Here is a 16,579-nt window from a genome sequence, read left to right on the forward strand (position 1 = left end):
AACTATTAAAATAAAAACCATTCACCTATGAGCTGTCTAAGATCTCATCTACACCATGATTTGGTAAACAAGTGGCTAGATATTTCCAAGTTCCTTTCTAGTTCCAACATTCTCTTATGCTATGATTTAATAGAATTATGATGACAGTTTCTAATCTGTTAGTCCCTTGTACACATTCAACGCCCAAGAAATATCAGCCTGATGCATACATTTCATCAGAGGAGCTGCAGGCTTGATGAGTTAAATCAGAGGCTGGGAAGTGGTGGCTGCCGGGGACATCTGGTCTGCAGATATGCACTGTTTAGCTTACACCCTGCTTCCCCCCGCCCCCAAACTTTAGTGAGCTATAAGTGACAAGAATTATATATATCTAAGGTGTATGACTTGATGATTTGATATATGCATACATTGTGAAATAGACACTACAAACAAGCCAATTAACATATTCATCACCTCACACAGTTACCTTATTTTTTTCCCTTTTTTTTTTTTTTTCTGATGAAAACACTTAAGATCTACACTCAGCAAATTTCAAGTGTATAGCACAGTACTGTTAACTCTGGTCACACGGTTGCACATTAGATCTCCAGAGCTTATCCATCTTGCATAACTGAAACTTCGTACCCCCGACAAACATCTCCCCATTTCCCCAGCCACCTTTCTACACTATCTCTATGAACCTGACTACTCTAGGTACACCTCATATAAATGGAATCATGCAGTATTTGCCTTTTTTGTGACTGGCTTCTTTCACTTAGCATAATGCCCTCCAGGTCCATCCATGTTGTTACAACTGGCGGGATATCCTTTTTTAAGGCTGAATAATATTTCACTGTATGTATATAACCACATTTTCTTTTTCCATTCATCTGTTGATGGGCACTTACGTTGTTTCCATATCTTGGTTATCGTGAATAATGCTGCAATGAACATGGGAGTGTAGGTTATCTCTTCAAGATCCTGATTTCCTTTCCTTTGGTTACATACTCAGAAACAGAATTGCTGGATCATAAAGTATTACTATTTTTAATTTTTTGAGGAACCTCCATACTGTTTTCTTTCCCCTCCATACTGTTTTTTTGTAACAGCTGTACCAATTTACATTCCTACCAACAGGGTACAAGGGTTCCCTTTTCTCTACATCCTCTCCAACTGTTTCTGATGAAAGTCATTCTAACAGACATGAGGTGGTATCTCATCGTGCTTTTGATTTCTATTTTCCTGGTTATTAGTGAAGTTGAGCACCTTTTTAAATGTCTGCTGACCATTTGTATGTCTTCTTCTGAGAAATGTCTATTCAGGTCCTTTACCCATTTTTCAGTGGGGTTACTTGTGGTTTTTTACTCTTGTATGAGTTTCTTAGATATTTTGGATGTTAACCCCTTATCAGATATATGGTTTGCAAATATTTTCTCCCAATCCATAGCTTGCATTTTCACTCTGTTGATTGTTTCCTTTGCTGTGCCTATGCACTGCTTTCTAAAACTTTTGAATTAGCTGTGAACATTTAAAAACTGGGAGACATGTCATAAAAATCCAGATCTCGCTTCTATTTAAAAAAAAAAAAAGAAAGACTATCTGGTAACACTGGCCCCAACCAGTTAGAGCCAGGAGCAGCTGTCCCCTTTAGCCAGGGCATGAACTTGCAGACGTCCTGCTGCCTCATTCCTTGCCACTCCCAACTGTCTCTCCTCCACTGAGGTCAAGCACAGAGAGTAGGAAAGGAATACATGCCTAGTAGCATGTCTCTGACAAGAGTGGTAAAAATGGGAGACTGACAGGGTAGGGTGTTTTAAGAACCTCAGAGAGAAAATGTTTCTCAACACGGTGATTAAGAGTGAGGGCTCTGGAGCCAGTATGCCTGGTTCAGATCCCGCTCTACCACTTCCCAATGTGGGAACTTAAGTAACTGCCCCGAGCCTTGGTTTCCTCAGCGGTAAACAAGGATGATTACAACAGCACCTACCTCACAGGGTTTGTGAGAACTGGATAAGATAAAACACGTAAAGCGTTTAAAATGATGCCTGAAAAGAAGAGCACTCAAACGTTAATTTTTCTTAGGCCTGTGTGTTTTACATGTAGAGCGCTAATTGCGTTAAGACGTTCACGATGCCCTGGTGATAGGAGCTTTCTCGTTTCTGCCATCTGCCTGGCCCTGGAGACTAAGTCCATATTGGAATTTCCCAACTAGCCATGTTGAAAGCACTTTCAGTTAGCTAAAGCCTTCACTATCTTTCCACTCCTACAGAAAAAAGTAAAATTTCCATTTCAACGTGGATCTCCCCTTTCCTTCACTGCCGTTTTTCCATTTAAACAGCATCAGGATCACCATTTTTTTGAGGGATAAGAGTGTTTAACCTATTTTCCTTGACAGGCTGGATCCGTACCAGCACCCACTCAAAACTAAAACAGTCCCCGGCTAGGAAGGGGTGGGGGGTCAGGAGGTCCAGACCCCCGCGGAAGGTTCCTGCAGAGGGAGCTGCTGCTGAGGAATCCCACTAGCGGCCCCGAGGCAGCAGGACTCCACACAGGAACCCTGGGCCTGCAGGACTCAGAAGAGGCTTTCCTGGGTGGTGTAACGACCACTAAGAAGGCTGCTGTGTTTAAGTTTCAAGCCTGCTGTGAAAATGTGAGACAACCAAATCAAATCAAATCCTTGCAAAGTTCAGAGTACACTTAAAAAGCACTGGTTTTGCTGGTTTGCGGGGAAGTCCAGCGGCCACCACCTGGCCGTTACTGATTTAGGTACCAGACCCTACCTGTTTCCCAGACTCTGTCCCCAAGTAAAATAAGATGGACATCTTGACTAGGTTCAGATTGGAGAAACCCTTGCTGCCACCCCCTCCTTAGCCAGCTAGACAACAACCCCCGAGGCAGGCACTGCCAGTTACCTAACTCAGATCCTTCTTCCTTTCGGAAGGGGCTGTGCCTACGTTTCCTGGCCTTCCTAGTAGAAAGGGTGGCCATGTGACCCAGTTCTAGCCAATGAGGGGCAAGCCTAAGTAACGGGGATGGCACAGGATTCCAGGAAGGCTCCTTAGAAGGGACGTGACTCGGCTAGGAATCCTTTAGTCCATAAAAAAGAAAGAAATCTTGCCATTCGTGACAACATGGATGGACCTGGAGGGTATTATGCTAAGTGAAATAAGTCAGAAAAAGACAAATCCTTTATGTTTTCACTTATATGTGGAATATAAAAAACAAAACAAATGGACAAATATAACAAAACAGAAATAGACTCACAGATACAGAGAACAGACTAGTGGTTGCTAGAATGGAGGGGGGTGGGGTATGGGGCAAAATAGGTGAAGGAGATTAAGAGGTACAAACTACCACTTACAAGATACATAAGTCACAGGGATGTAATGCACAGCACAGGATACAGAGTCAATAATATTGTGATAACTGTGTACAGTTTGTCACCTCTAAAAATATCAAATCACTATGTTGTACACCTGAAACTAATACCAGGTGGTAAGTCAGTTATACTTCAATTAAAAAAATAAAAATTAATCAGTCAGTCAAAGATCCTTACCCTCATGGTGCTTACATCCTAGCTAGGATAATAAGTAAATTATACTGCTACATGCTAGGGAAAAAGTAGAGTGGGAGAAGGGAGACCTGGAGTTAGAAGGGGCAAGTGTGTGCATGCGGTGACAATGAAATATGACATACACCTGTTTCCTAGAAACGAGGCTTTGGTGATTGTCCAGCATCTAAGCATTTGGTAACGCGTAAGAAAACTAAAGGGAAAAACCAAGGCACAAAGCTGTTTGCTGTCACATTCTGGCCACGTACCAATACGGTTCCTCAAATGCATGAAATACATTGGACAACTTATTGTCCCAAAATAAATGTTCATTACACAGCTAATAAAAATGCTATAAACCAATGAGCTGCAAAGCCTCCCTGTAAAGCAGGCTGTGTCAAAAACAAGTCAGAAAGAAGGGGGACCTGTGGGTACATTTTGTTGTTTTGATAAAGTGTTAGCCTGAGAACTTTGTTTGTTTAAAGCTATTTTAGTTTTTTTTTTTTTTTGGCCAGGCGGCGCCGTGCAGCATGCGGGATCTGAGTTCCCCGACCAGGGACTGAACCCACGCCCCCTGTAGTGGAAGCGTGGAGTCATAACCACTGGACTGCCAGGGAAGTCCCCAGACCCTTTTTTTTTTTCTGGTCGACAAAAATAATAAAATTCCTAAAGCAGAGGATCTGGTATCGTTAACGTGGAAAACAGACTCACGTTATCCTACTGCACTGTTCCCATTATCTTCACGTCTGATTACCATCTGAAATATTTGTAATTTTTTTCTCTAAACTAACTCATTTTTTAAGCTGAAACTTATATGAAAGATAATAACAGCAAACACTTATACAGCCCTAAGTGCCAGACACTGTTCTCATTAATTCTCACAAAACTGTAAGTACCAGTTGTATTCTCATTTTAAAGATGAGGAAACTGAGGCTCAGAGAGGTTAAAGATTTTGCTCAAGGTCACAGAGCTACTAAGTGGTCAGTCATGATCTGAACCCAGGCTGTGTGATCAGAACCTCCACACTGGCTGAGGGAGGATACATTTCTCTATTTTGTAGTACCTAAGAGTTGGGTTGTTTTTCCCTTAAAGAATGGGTTGCAAGATGAAAAAAGTGAGCTAAGAAATCTGTGAACACACTGGTAACTCTGTACCTACACCAGCTATATATTAGCTGTATACATGTAAAAATGCTAAAGTCTAATGCTGGGAGTTAAAGAGTCAGAATCTTAAAAATAAACTTAAAAGAAAAGGGGAAGTGACTGCTCGTGGGTACAGGGCTGGGTGTGATAAAAATGCTCTAAAACTGTGTGGTGATTGTTGCAAAACTCTGTGACCATACTAAAAAGAACTGAACTGTACATTTTAAACGGGTGAATTTATGGAATGTGAATTGTATTTCAATCAAGCTGGTTTTTAAAAAATTGACAAGAATAGTTGGGCCATCGGAGGGGTGTGAGTGGACAAATGGGGTGAGGTCCCAAGGGAAGGCTGTTGGCCATGCCCTAAAATTCACATAAGCTAGTACATCACAGGCTCAAAAATCTCATTTTGCGAATTTACAAAGAGCTATCTGATCCACTTCTTGGTCAGGCCGATAAGACTGACAAATTGTCGATTTATCAACTTGGGATGAAAAACTGCTGAGGGGAAAAAGATGCTCTGGTCTGTCGGTGAACTGTCGTCCACACAAATTTCACTGGGAGGCACATTACCCCAAGAAGGCCCAGGAAGGGTTCCCAGGAAAGCAGGACAACGTCTGTGGGGCACCCAGGTAGCGAGCCCCACGCCTGGCACCGTGACTGCCTAGCCAGGGGTGGCTACGTGGCGGCCATTCCACAGGATGGGACCCGCAGGAGAGCTGGACGTGTCCTCTGCCACAGAGGCACTGGAGCCTGGGGGCCTCGGCAGCCTGGACTCTACCCTGGGGTGCAGTGTCCCCCAGGCCGGCACCTCCCCCATCTGCCTCGCAGGCTGCCCTTCCTCCCAGGCCTCCCAGGCTCCTCAAGCGGTTCTCCTGAAGGACACGTTCTTTCTTTAGAGCCACATCTGGAGAACTGGAAGCCCGTCACTCTGTGTAAGGGTGACGGTGCACCTCCATTCTGACCTACCATTTGCAGGTTTGTGGTGTGATTTCTACAGGCAATCTGATGCCCACGTTCTTGGGAGAAGCCTCACAGGGTATATCATACTGGCAACAAAATCCACAGCAATATACTAAGTGTAAAGCATACTTTGTTAGAACACAATTTTAAGTTAAAAAAATGTACTTACTGAATATGTGTGCTGGGCACCAGACCAGGTGTTGGGAATATAGTGGTGAACAGGGTGGCCAAGGTCTTAGACCGGGAGCAAGTGAACACAAACTCTTCAGTGATGTGGGGTAGTAATAAGTGCTATGAAGGGGACTTCCTTGGTGGGGCAGTGGTTGAGAATCCGCCTGCCAATACAGAGGACACAGGTTCGAGCCCTGGTCCAGGAAGATTCCACATGCTGCGGAGCAACTAAGCCCGTGCGCCACAACTACCGAGCCTGCGCTCTAGAGCCCGTGAGCCACAACTACTGAAGCCTGCACACCTAGAGCCTGTGCTCCGCAACAAGAGAAGCCACGACAATGAGAAGCCCATGCACCACAATGAAGAGTAGCCCTCCCTCGCCGCAACTAGAGAAAGCCCGCATACAGCAACGAAGACCCAATGCAGCACAGCAAAGGAAACCATAAACAAGATGAAAAGACAACCCTCAGAATGGGAGAAAATATTTGCAAATGAAGCAACTGACAAAGGATTAATCTCCAAAATTTACAAGCAGCACATGCAGCTCAATATCAAAAAAACAAACAACCCAATCCAAAAATGGGCAGAAGACCTAAATAGACATTTCTCCAAAGGAGATATACAGGTGGCCAACACACACATGAAAGAATGCTCAACATCATTAATCATTAGAGAAATGCAAATCAAAACTACAATGAGATATCATCCTACACCAGTCAGAATGGCCATCATCAAAAAATCTAGAAACAATAAATGCTGGAGAGGGTGTGGAGAAAAGGGAACCCTCCTGCACTGTTGGTGGGAATGTAAATTGATACAGCCACTATGGAGAACAGTATGGAGGTTCCTTAAAAAACTAAAAACAGAACTACCATACGACCCAGCAATCCCACTACTGGGCATATACCCTGAGAAAACCATAATTCAAAAAGTGTCATGTACCACAATGTTCATTGCAGCTCTGTTTACAATAGCCAGGACATGGAAGCAACCTAAGTGTCCATCAACAGATGAATGGATAAAGATGTGGCACATATATACAATGGAATATTACTCAGCCATAAAAAGAAACGAAATTGAGTTATTTGTAGTGAGATGGATGGACCTAGAGTCTGTCATACAGAGTGAAGTAAGTCAGAAAGAGAAAAACAAATACCGTATGTTAACACATATATATGGAATCTAAAAAAAAAAAAATGGTCATGAAGAACCTAGGGGCAAGACGGGAATAAAGACGCAGACCTACTAGAGAATGGACTTGAGGATACGGGGAGGGGGAAGGATAAGATGTGACAAAGTCAGAGAGTGGCATGGACATATATACACTACCAAATGTAAAATAGATAGCTAGTAGGAAGCAGCGGCATAGCACAGGGAGATGAGCTCGGTGCTTTGTGACCGCCTAGAGGGGTGGGATAGGGAGGGTGGGAGGGAGGGAGACACAAGAGGGAAGAGACATGGGGACATATGTATACGTATAACGGATTCACTTTGTTATAAAGCAGATACTAACACACCATTGTAAAGCAATTATATTCCAATAAAGATGTTAAAAAAAAAAAAGACCCAATGCAACCAAAAAATAAATAAAATTATATATATTTTAAAAATCTGCCGCTGGACTAAAAGCAAAATAAAGTAACCTTACAAAGGATGAAAAAAAAAAAGTGCTATGAGGAAAATAAAAGAGGATGATGGGACAGAGTGATGGGGAGCTTCAGAGAGAGGGATCAGTTAGAACTGAGAGACCTGAAGACAAAGCGGGGGGACAAGGCAGGGATAGTAAGTGCGAAGGCACCAAGAGCAAGCACCACACTTTCAAGAACCAGAAACACTATCGCAAACAAGGGGAAAGGAAGTAAAAGAAAGGTATAGGGAGGTGGGCAGGGCCAGGCCACACAGGGCCTTGGAAGCTGTGGGGATGGGGCAGGCATAGACTTCACTCTGAATGGGATGGGATGGGAAATTATCAGAGGGGTTTAAGCAGGGGGGTGGTGGTGATCTAATTCATGCTTTTAAGAGATCACTTTGGCTGCCTTGTGGAAAAATGGGCTGTAGTGGAAGGACGTTCTTACAGCTCAGAGAGACTTGCTTTTACATCTGCACAGCTAGGCTTACTACGGTCTGTTTAAATATTAATATTTATTGATTGAACACAGTCTGATAAAGGCTACAGTAAAAACCTGCCTGGTCCTTGCCCTGAGAGTTAATAAGGCAAAGATGATGACACACACAGAGGGTGGGCCGGGACTTCCTGAGCACCTTCCAAGACACATGACAGTGGGACTGAGTAGCCTGCAACAGTGTTCACACGAGACACACACGCAGTTCTTTGTGGCAACTTTTTCTTTGATCCCTGCCTTGGGTAAACTGATACAGAACAACATTCCAGCAACAACACTTGGTCTGTTCCTACCTGTGCCAAGCACTGGTAAATTACAGATGAACAAAAACTGCTCAAGTATGGTCTCTCTGGTAGCAACATACCACCAACAGACGTCATTACCAATAATGGGGCAGAAGAAGATATGAGACCAATTATAAAGGCAGGTCAGACATATATACGCTACTATGTATAAAACAGATAACTAATGAGAACCTACTGTATAGCACAGGGGAGAAAAAAACACAATCTGTTTGTAGACGTATATTAAGTTAACCTTAAAAATGCGTTTCAATATACAGTAGGTGCAGAAAAATACTGTTTGATTCCACTTATACGAAATACCTAGAATAGTCTAATTCATAGAGTCAGAAAGTACACTGCTGGATGCCAGGGGCCAGGGGGTGGGGAGGGGGAATGGGGAGTCAGTGTTTAATGGGGACAGAGTTTCAGTTCAGGAAGGTGAAAATTTCGGGAGATGGATGATGGTGAGAGTGGCACAACGATGTGAAATGTACTTAGTGTCACTGAATCGTACAGTTAAATATGGTTGAAACAGTATGTTTTATATTATGTGACTTTTACCACAATAAAAAAAATTAAAAAAAAAAAAAAAGGTGGGTCAGATACTTCACTGTAGAGCCGTCAGCTAGAGCGAAGAATTATTTGGCAGAATCACTTGGGAAGAAGGTACATTCTTGAAAAATATATGAACTTAGGATCTGGTTTGTACAAATTGCCCAGAGAGAGATGCAAACATTCAGAAATATATGACAACCCAGTCCAAAATTTCATGCCTAATGTTTTACTTACTTTAAGACTATCATCAGGTGTGGAATATCTCTTTCAATTAAAAAAGCAAACACAACCAAATAGTGTACTTGGTCTCAGAAGAAGAAAACAAAGCTATCTGTTTATCTGTTTCTCTATGAATCCACCCACCCACCCACCTTCTGGCTCCTTTCACAGATGTCCATAAATAGCAACTAACTGTCCGGCAGTGGGCAAAGCACGGAGATCCTGTGGATACGTGACAGAGGAGGTCCTTGTCCTCCTCTGGGAGATAAAACAGACACTGAACAATCAACCACCCAAACGATTAACTCCTGGGAGACAAATGCTCCAAAGTGAACCCATGGCATTGAAGCTGACATCAAATAGCAGTGGCTAGATATCAATACATTCCAAGAACTATCCAAAGAAAACTGCACAACTGACAACGTGATCTGCGACACCATGCCTCACTGGCTGTGGTTCGTAAGAGAAAAGTGAAAGGGAAGTCAAGGGGGAGGCCCAGAAATAGAAGAGTTGCTATCAGAGGTTTCCTGCGATGACATCAGACAACTCTTTCACCTGCCCCTCGGCTACAGGGTGGACAGGGAAGCGCACGGGCCGTACCTGATAGCGACGGGTCTCTCTCTCTGGGCACATCTCCATTCTCTGCGCTCACTTCTCCAGAACCACTCCTGCCATTTTCACCATTGGTTAAATCTGTCTTCTCAGGAGTTGTTGGTTTGCTGTGTGCCTGGCTCTGCTTCAAACGACTGAACTTTGGGGACACTGCTGCAGCTTGGATCACAGGGGACTGGGGTTTCGAATGGATTGGTTTTTCCAATTCTCTGGCCTCCTGCAACTGAAAGGCAACGAAAAAGGGATTCAATCTAAATGGATCCAGCGTTTTGATAAGGAACAGAAAATACGCCAGCCTGTTGCATAAAAAATTTCCAAACAGAAGGACAGAATTTAAAAAAGGAAATAAATTCCTTCAGCAAACTCAAAGCAAATTCTGAATGCAAATGTCAAAACCCATGCTAGATTCTCTCTCTGCTTTTTAGAGCAAGGATAAAAACAGAGTGCAGAGCACTCAGAGGAGGAAGGGACTGATTTTAAAATGCTATGACTCTTCACCAAGCACCGAGGCCACACATGAAGTAGTTCACAGCATGGGATGGTGTCCCGCCCCCCAGCAGCTGATAACTGCTACCGCTCACCACTTGGTTTTCCATGCGGGTGAAAATGACGTTCAGCATCTGAGTAAGAGTAGCCTTGGCAGTGGTTTGATTGATGAGATTTTTGCTGGCCAAATAGATATTGTAACATGTCCTGACCGTCTGCAGGATAGTACCCTCGTGAATTTCAATGTGCGGGGACGTCACCGCAGTCAGCAGAGCCTAAAACAGAAATCCGCAATCTTCACCTTCACGAGCACCCACCACCCATCCTCTCACGGCCAAACTTTTCTGCAGGGCTTGGCTTTGTTTTCAATTTGGTTTGCTTTAAGAAGATGGCTCTGCAAACTAAACTGGATGATTCGTACCAAAAGCCAACCCTCTACTGCTCTGAGTTTAAACACAATTATTAACTCCATAGAATACAAGTTATTTAAAGTACGTAAGTTGTGTTGAAGTGGGCTTTCTACCAGCTTACTTTTTAAAAAGCCAAAAATACAGACACTTCTCTCAGGAGGGAAAGTGCTCCAACTTGATCTCACCTACGCCAATCACAAAATATACATGTTTTGATGCGGGGGAGAGGGTCAGTTTCCGAGTTCCCTGGTGGGTTTTCAAGGGAGCTTCAGGAAAGGTGTGGCTAACAGGGAGCTCCCTCACAAAGCTAATACATCCAGGATTTAAGATGTGAAACACTGACCGCACCCATCCTGATCGGTTCTCTGACAAGCAGATGGGACCACCCCATGCCAAACCATTCCTGGCAGCAGAAATGGAACAGGGCGAAGGAAAGGGAGGGTAAGAGGACAGGGGCAAATTGGTGATAAAAGTATCAACAGGAGGACCTGCTGAGAAATGGCAGTCTGGGAATCCAGAATTTCGAGGGGAAAGAGCAGAGGATTTGAAGTTGGTTTAATTCACAAGCAATTTACGTAGTTATTAGCAGAACTGTTTACTTTGAAAACACACCTGGTTCCACTCTTCTTGTCTCAGTCCATGCTAATCAGTTCTGACACTTAACAAAAGATCTAAGTGATGCTTACATTTTTCTGTTCCAGCTCAGCACCTCCTGAGACAACTAACACATGGTAAATTAGAAAACCAAATTCCCAAGGGCGATGAGCTTTCTCATTTAAAATCCAGACCAGGCAGACAGACAGAAATACCTTAATTATTTGTAACTGAACTCCTTCATCGGTCTGAGGGCCTTGAAAACAATTGCAAATGGTTTCAACGATCCTGTCAATCAGCCGCTTCCCGGGGGCTCCACTGTCGGGGGCATTGCCGGTGATGTGCCCATATGCGATGAGTTTCTAAACACAGAAATCACAGACATGAGAAGTTTCTGCCAGGCCAGGGCTGAGGCCGCCCACAGCAGCAAGAGGCAGGCAGTGGGCTCGGCCTTTAACTTCCGGTTCCCACAGATCCCTCTGCTCTCCTGGGTGCAGGGGGCCCAGCCACCCTGAGAGCGCAGCAGCCAGCCTGACTCCCGATGGCAGAAGAGCCCACGACGGTGGAAAAGGCACGTGTAGAACAGCCCCCAGCGCACAATCACTTGAGGAAAACATGGAGCGATTAAAAACTATACATAATAGAGACAGAAAGTAGTCAGCGGCTGCCTAGACCTGGGAGGATCCCAGGGAAACAGGGAGTGACTGCTGATGAGCAAAAACGGGGCTTCTTTCTAAGGATAAAGATGGTCTCTAATTAGATTGTGGTGAGGTTTCCACAACTCTGTCAATATATGAAAGTCACTGAATTGTATACCTCAAATGGGTGAATTGTATGCATGTGAATTATATCTCAAGCTGCTAAAAAACTTTTTTTTTCTAACAGTAAGATACACAAAAAACTAATGATAACATGGTTTGCTTGAGTGCAGGAAGAACTAAGGCAGCTGTAGGCAGGGGTGGGACTAACATTTTGTAGAGCAGGCTTTCATTCTTTTAGAATGTTGAATCATGTTGGTGTATTTTCTATTCCAAAAATTAAAGTAAAAAAACTAACTGACTGCTGCACTTACGTTATCAAACTGCATGTCACCCGTGCGGCAGCCTCTTCAGATGAGAGGCTGCTTGAGCTGTGCCCTCTCGGTCAGGTGACAGATCAGTTTGGACAGGGGCCACCTGCCTGCCTGGGCCACCTCACTCCTGACCTGGATTTCATCAGGGACAATCTGAGAGCTGGAAGGGAACTCAAAGGTCAGGATGGTTTCAAAGCCTGGCTGAGATTCAGGGTCACCTGAGGGAACTCGTTACAAATACAGATTCCTGGACCTCAACACAAACTTCCTCTAACAGAACTCGTCGGGTGGAGCCCAGGAATCGGTTTTTCTCCAAGCCTTCCGGGTTATCCTGATGGCTGACCGGATAAAAAGAACCACTCATCTGCTACAAGCCCTCTGGGATCCGTGAATTCTAAGGCACCCTCTGCTTCCAGTGACTTAGTAAAGACTCTGACAAATGCTGTTCTGTTCTTTATCTTTTTGGTTTCTGGCGTGTCACATTCTTGATCTATCTGCCCAGAGTGACACAGCTCCTGAGGCGATCCACAGTGCCACCACCACTGCAACAGGAAGATGCGTTGCCCTGCGGAGGCCAGATGCCGTTTCTCAATGGCTCTTCCCCATCATTAGCCTCGAAAGCGCCGCCATTCAATAAGCAGGAAGAAAAACAGATGGAAAGAGAGTGACTGAGAGCACAAATATGACACTGCTGGATCAAGTGACCGAGTGAGCAAGAGAGAGGCCTGCACACACTCTGCTGCTCAAGACCAACCCCAGAGAGCTCCAGACGGAGGCAGGGAGGTGCTCAAGTGTGTTTTTGAAGAACAAGTCCAGATGCCTTTTACCTCATCTGCTCTCATTGCTGCTCCCCATGCAGGCTTCCTGTGAGGGCAACGCCGGCCACCTGGTAAATAAGCTCTGGTGCTGGCCACGTGGTAAATGAGCTCTGGTTTTGGACACTGCTGACTCCTTACTCCTAATGGACTCAAGTCCATTTTGAGTACTGGGTTATGAGTGGGATGGTCTATGAGCTCCTAAAATGTGAATGCTGAAAAGCAGGCCCCACAGAACCCAACACTGATGGTGCAAAGCAAAGATGGAGGTGAATTACAGATGTTTAATTCAAATATAAAAAAAGATTGGAAGTATTCGCCCCTCTATGCACTCCTTAAAGGGCACGTTACTGTTCCAATGGAAAAGGGTTTTAAGTATAATTTTACTCCCTTGTGAGGCAGGGCCGGAAGAAAGCAGAGTTCCTGCAACCTGTGGGTCTTTCTAGTTCTGCCTTCTCACCCTTCCTTGTTCCGGATGTTGTTTTGGCACTGGGGGTACAACAGTGATAAGACAGTCCTTTTTCTCACAGGGGCAGAAGCGTGCTTGGCAGGCTCATTGAGGAAGGTGCTCTGCACAGTGAGTGAGGTAGGAAGTACTAGCAGGTGTAAGCAAAGGATGGACACGATGGCATACATTTCTAAAGGCTCCGCCCGGCTCCTGAGTACAGAACAGGTTGGAGGGCAACAGCAGTGGAAGCCGGACACCCATGACGAGGCCACCTCAGCTGTCTAGGGGGAGACGCTGGTGGCTTGGACCATGAGGGACTGACAGAGATGGAGAGTAGAAGTTCCTGTCTTATTCCTTGCTGATGCGAAGCAGGGATGGGAAGAAGGGCGGAGGAGGCAGGCCTCTGGGCAGCTGGCTCACTGATACTTGTGTCCAAGGAGGCTGCTTGCACAGGGATGCGACTTGTCAATGCCCCTCTAGATGGGGAGGGATAAGTAAAGTGGTTGCATAACATATCATTTATCAGTCCACAGGAATGCCCTCAATTTGCATGCAGTGTTCTGGCATTAAAAACACTGTTGTAAAAAGCAAGCCACAGAAAAATCTGTACAAGTATAAATGATATATGATATCATTTCCAGCTACTACAGCTGAGTTGAAGAGTTGGAATGGAGACCATACGACCTACAAAGCCTAAATATTTAGCATGTGGTCCTCCACAGAAAAATGATATCATAAATGATATCATTTATGTTAAAAAAAAAAAGAAAGAAAGAAAAAAAAAAAAGAGAGAAAATTATACACCTAAATAGGCAACTGGGTTTGGGGCTAGCAGTCCAAGGGCCTTCAGCCTTAATCTGTAAAGTTCTAAAAGAAATTTCTAACAGAGAATGTAGTCAGGTACAATTTATATTATTACAATAGATTTTAAAATGTGCATTAAAAAATTCAAAGTCTTTTAGAAATAAGAGCTAAAAGATAATGCTTGTGGGCTTCCCTGGTGGCGCAGTGGTTAAGAATCCGCCTGCCAATGCAGGGGACACAGGTTCGAGCCCTGGACCGGGAAGATCCCACATGCCATGGAGCAACTAAGCCTATGCGCCACAACTACTGAGCCTGCGCTCTAGAGCCCACGAGCCACAACTACTGAGTCCACGTGCCACAACTACTGAAGCCCGCGCGCCTAGAGCCCGTGCTCTGCAACAAGAGAAGCCACCGCAATGAGAAGCCCGCGCACCGCAACAAAGAGTAGCCCCGCTCGCCGCAACTAGAGAAAGCCTGTGCACAGCAATGAAGACCCAACACAGCCAAAAATAAATAAATTAAATAAATAAATTAATTTTTTTTAAAAAAAGATAATGCTTGTGGTACAAACCAGATGGCTCAGACCAGTGGTTTCCTACAGCCTTACGTAGAAAGAAAATATTAGAAGTCTGTTTCTATCTACTTTTTTGTCCTACCCTTTTAAAAGGTCTGTTTTTGTATTGTTTATAATGTACATAATTTAATAACAGTAGTACCTGTATATAATCTTATAATTGAAGAAATACGAATATTCTGAGAGAATATTCTCAAAAATAATTTATGTGGTTGGTATGTGCCAGAAAAACTTGAAGATCACTCACTAGTTTAGGCAAGACTGAACTAACCCTCCTTCCTCCAGTCCTGGCCTTGGGGGAGTGTGTGGCGACCAGGTGCTGAAGGAAAGGAATAAGGAGAATCTTTATCACTTGGGAGAAGTGAGAAGGGAAGGCTCTGGGCTTCTCCCTGTGGAGGGGGGAATGCTGAGCTCTGTACTCACAGCAAACCAAACCCAGAAGCACCTCTGTTACCCCATCATCTCTCCATGCTCAAAAAGGGACTCCTTAAAATGCCCAGGGCACAATGTGGATGCATCTGCAGCTGGCTTCAACCCTGCCAAAACCAACCTTTACTCCTAGACACTGGCCCTCCATTTCCAAGGCAGAAGTCACATCACCCACACTGGGAAAAGCCAGTCAAACGGGTTTGCAAGGACAAACCCCAAGAGGAAATGCATTTTTTCATTCAGTATTCCAGGGAGCACCCAGCCACTTTCTAATGTCATAAAAAGGACGATACATTTTGCATTTTGTACACTAACCAAAGAAATCTTAGTGTACCTATCACATTACAGAGAGCTTCCGTTCTGAAAAAGAGAGTTAACCACATGCCAAAAGCCTCAAGACAGGTACTGCACTCAAGTCGCTGAAGTACAGCGGGACGTCAATGTTTCCATCAGAAACCATACTCACATGTACACAGAGTTCCAGAAACAGATTATTTCCAGGAAAACACAGCATATTTTTAATTAAAGAGGCCAGAACTACAAGGTAATAGTTAAGAGCAGAGGTCAGCAGTCTTTTTCTGTAGAGGACCACATGCTAAATATTTAGGTTGCGCAGGTCATATGGTCTCCATTCCAACTCTTCAACTCAGCTGTAGTAGCTGGAAAGCAGCCATACAGATAATACATCAACGAAAGGCCATGGCTGGTGTTGTGGACTGAATGTTTGCGTTTCTGCAATTCCTATGTTGAAGTCCTAACCCTCAATATGATGGTATTAGGAGGTGGGGCCTTTGGGAGGTGATTAAGTTTACATGAGGCCATGAGGGTGGGGTCCTCATGATGGGATTCATGCGCTATAAGAAGAGACCAGACACCTAGCTTGCTCTGTCTGCCATGTGAGGACACAGTGAGAACTTGGCCATTTACAAATCAGGAAGACGGCTCACCAGGAACTTCATCAGCTGGTACTTTATCTTGGACTCCCCAGCCTCCAGAACTGTAGGAAATAAATGTCTCTTGTTTAAGCCACCCAGTCTGTGGTATTCTGCTATATCAGTCTGAACAGATTAAGGCAGCTATGTTCCAATAAAACTTTATTTACCAAAGCAGGCTGCAGGCCAGATTTGGCTCATGGCGTAATTTAAGGACCCCTGATTAAGAACATAGGCTTGGGGTAAACAAGTCCTAGACACCCACCCAATCCCATCACTGCCTGGCCAGGGGAACTTGGCAGGGCTGGTCATTTTATTCTCCAAGCCTCAGTTTCATTGATTCTAAAATGAGGATGAGAGTAGGAACCTCAGGTGGTTGTTGGGAAGATTAAACATGATGATGGGGATAAAGCACTT

General features: G+C 44.3%; 1 protein-coding gene across 4 annotated transcripts in view; it reads right to left on the bottom strand.

Moving 5' to 3' along the window:
- The window catches only part of ARFGEF2 (ARF guanine nucleotide exchange factor 2), a 100,904-nt gene that overhangs the window by 66,183 nt on the left and 18,142 nt on the right, over positions 1-16,579 (bottom strand). For all 4 annotated transcript variants that reach the window (XM_082430782.1, XM_082430781.1, XM_082430783.1 and 1 more), the window contains exons 4-6: positions 11,304-11,450; positions 10,180-10,359; positions 9,587-9,821 (exon numbers count right to left, since the gene is read on the bottom strand). In XM_082430782.1, coding sequence (XP_082286908.1) covers positions 9,587-9,821; positions 10,180-10,359; positions 11,304-11,450 — 562 coding nt within the window. The remainder of the gene's footprint in view (positions 1-9,586; positions 9,822-10,179; positions 10,360-11,303; positions 11,451-16,579) is intronic.

The sequence above is a fragment of the Balaenoptera physalus genome (assembly GCF_965194825.1).
Source record: "Balaenoptera physalus genome assembly, chromosome: 16".
In the NCBI taxonomy this organism is placed as follows: domain Eukaryota; kingdom Metazoa; phylum Chordata; class Mammalia; order Artiodactyla; family Balaenopteridae; genus Balaenoptera; species Balaenoptera physalus.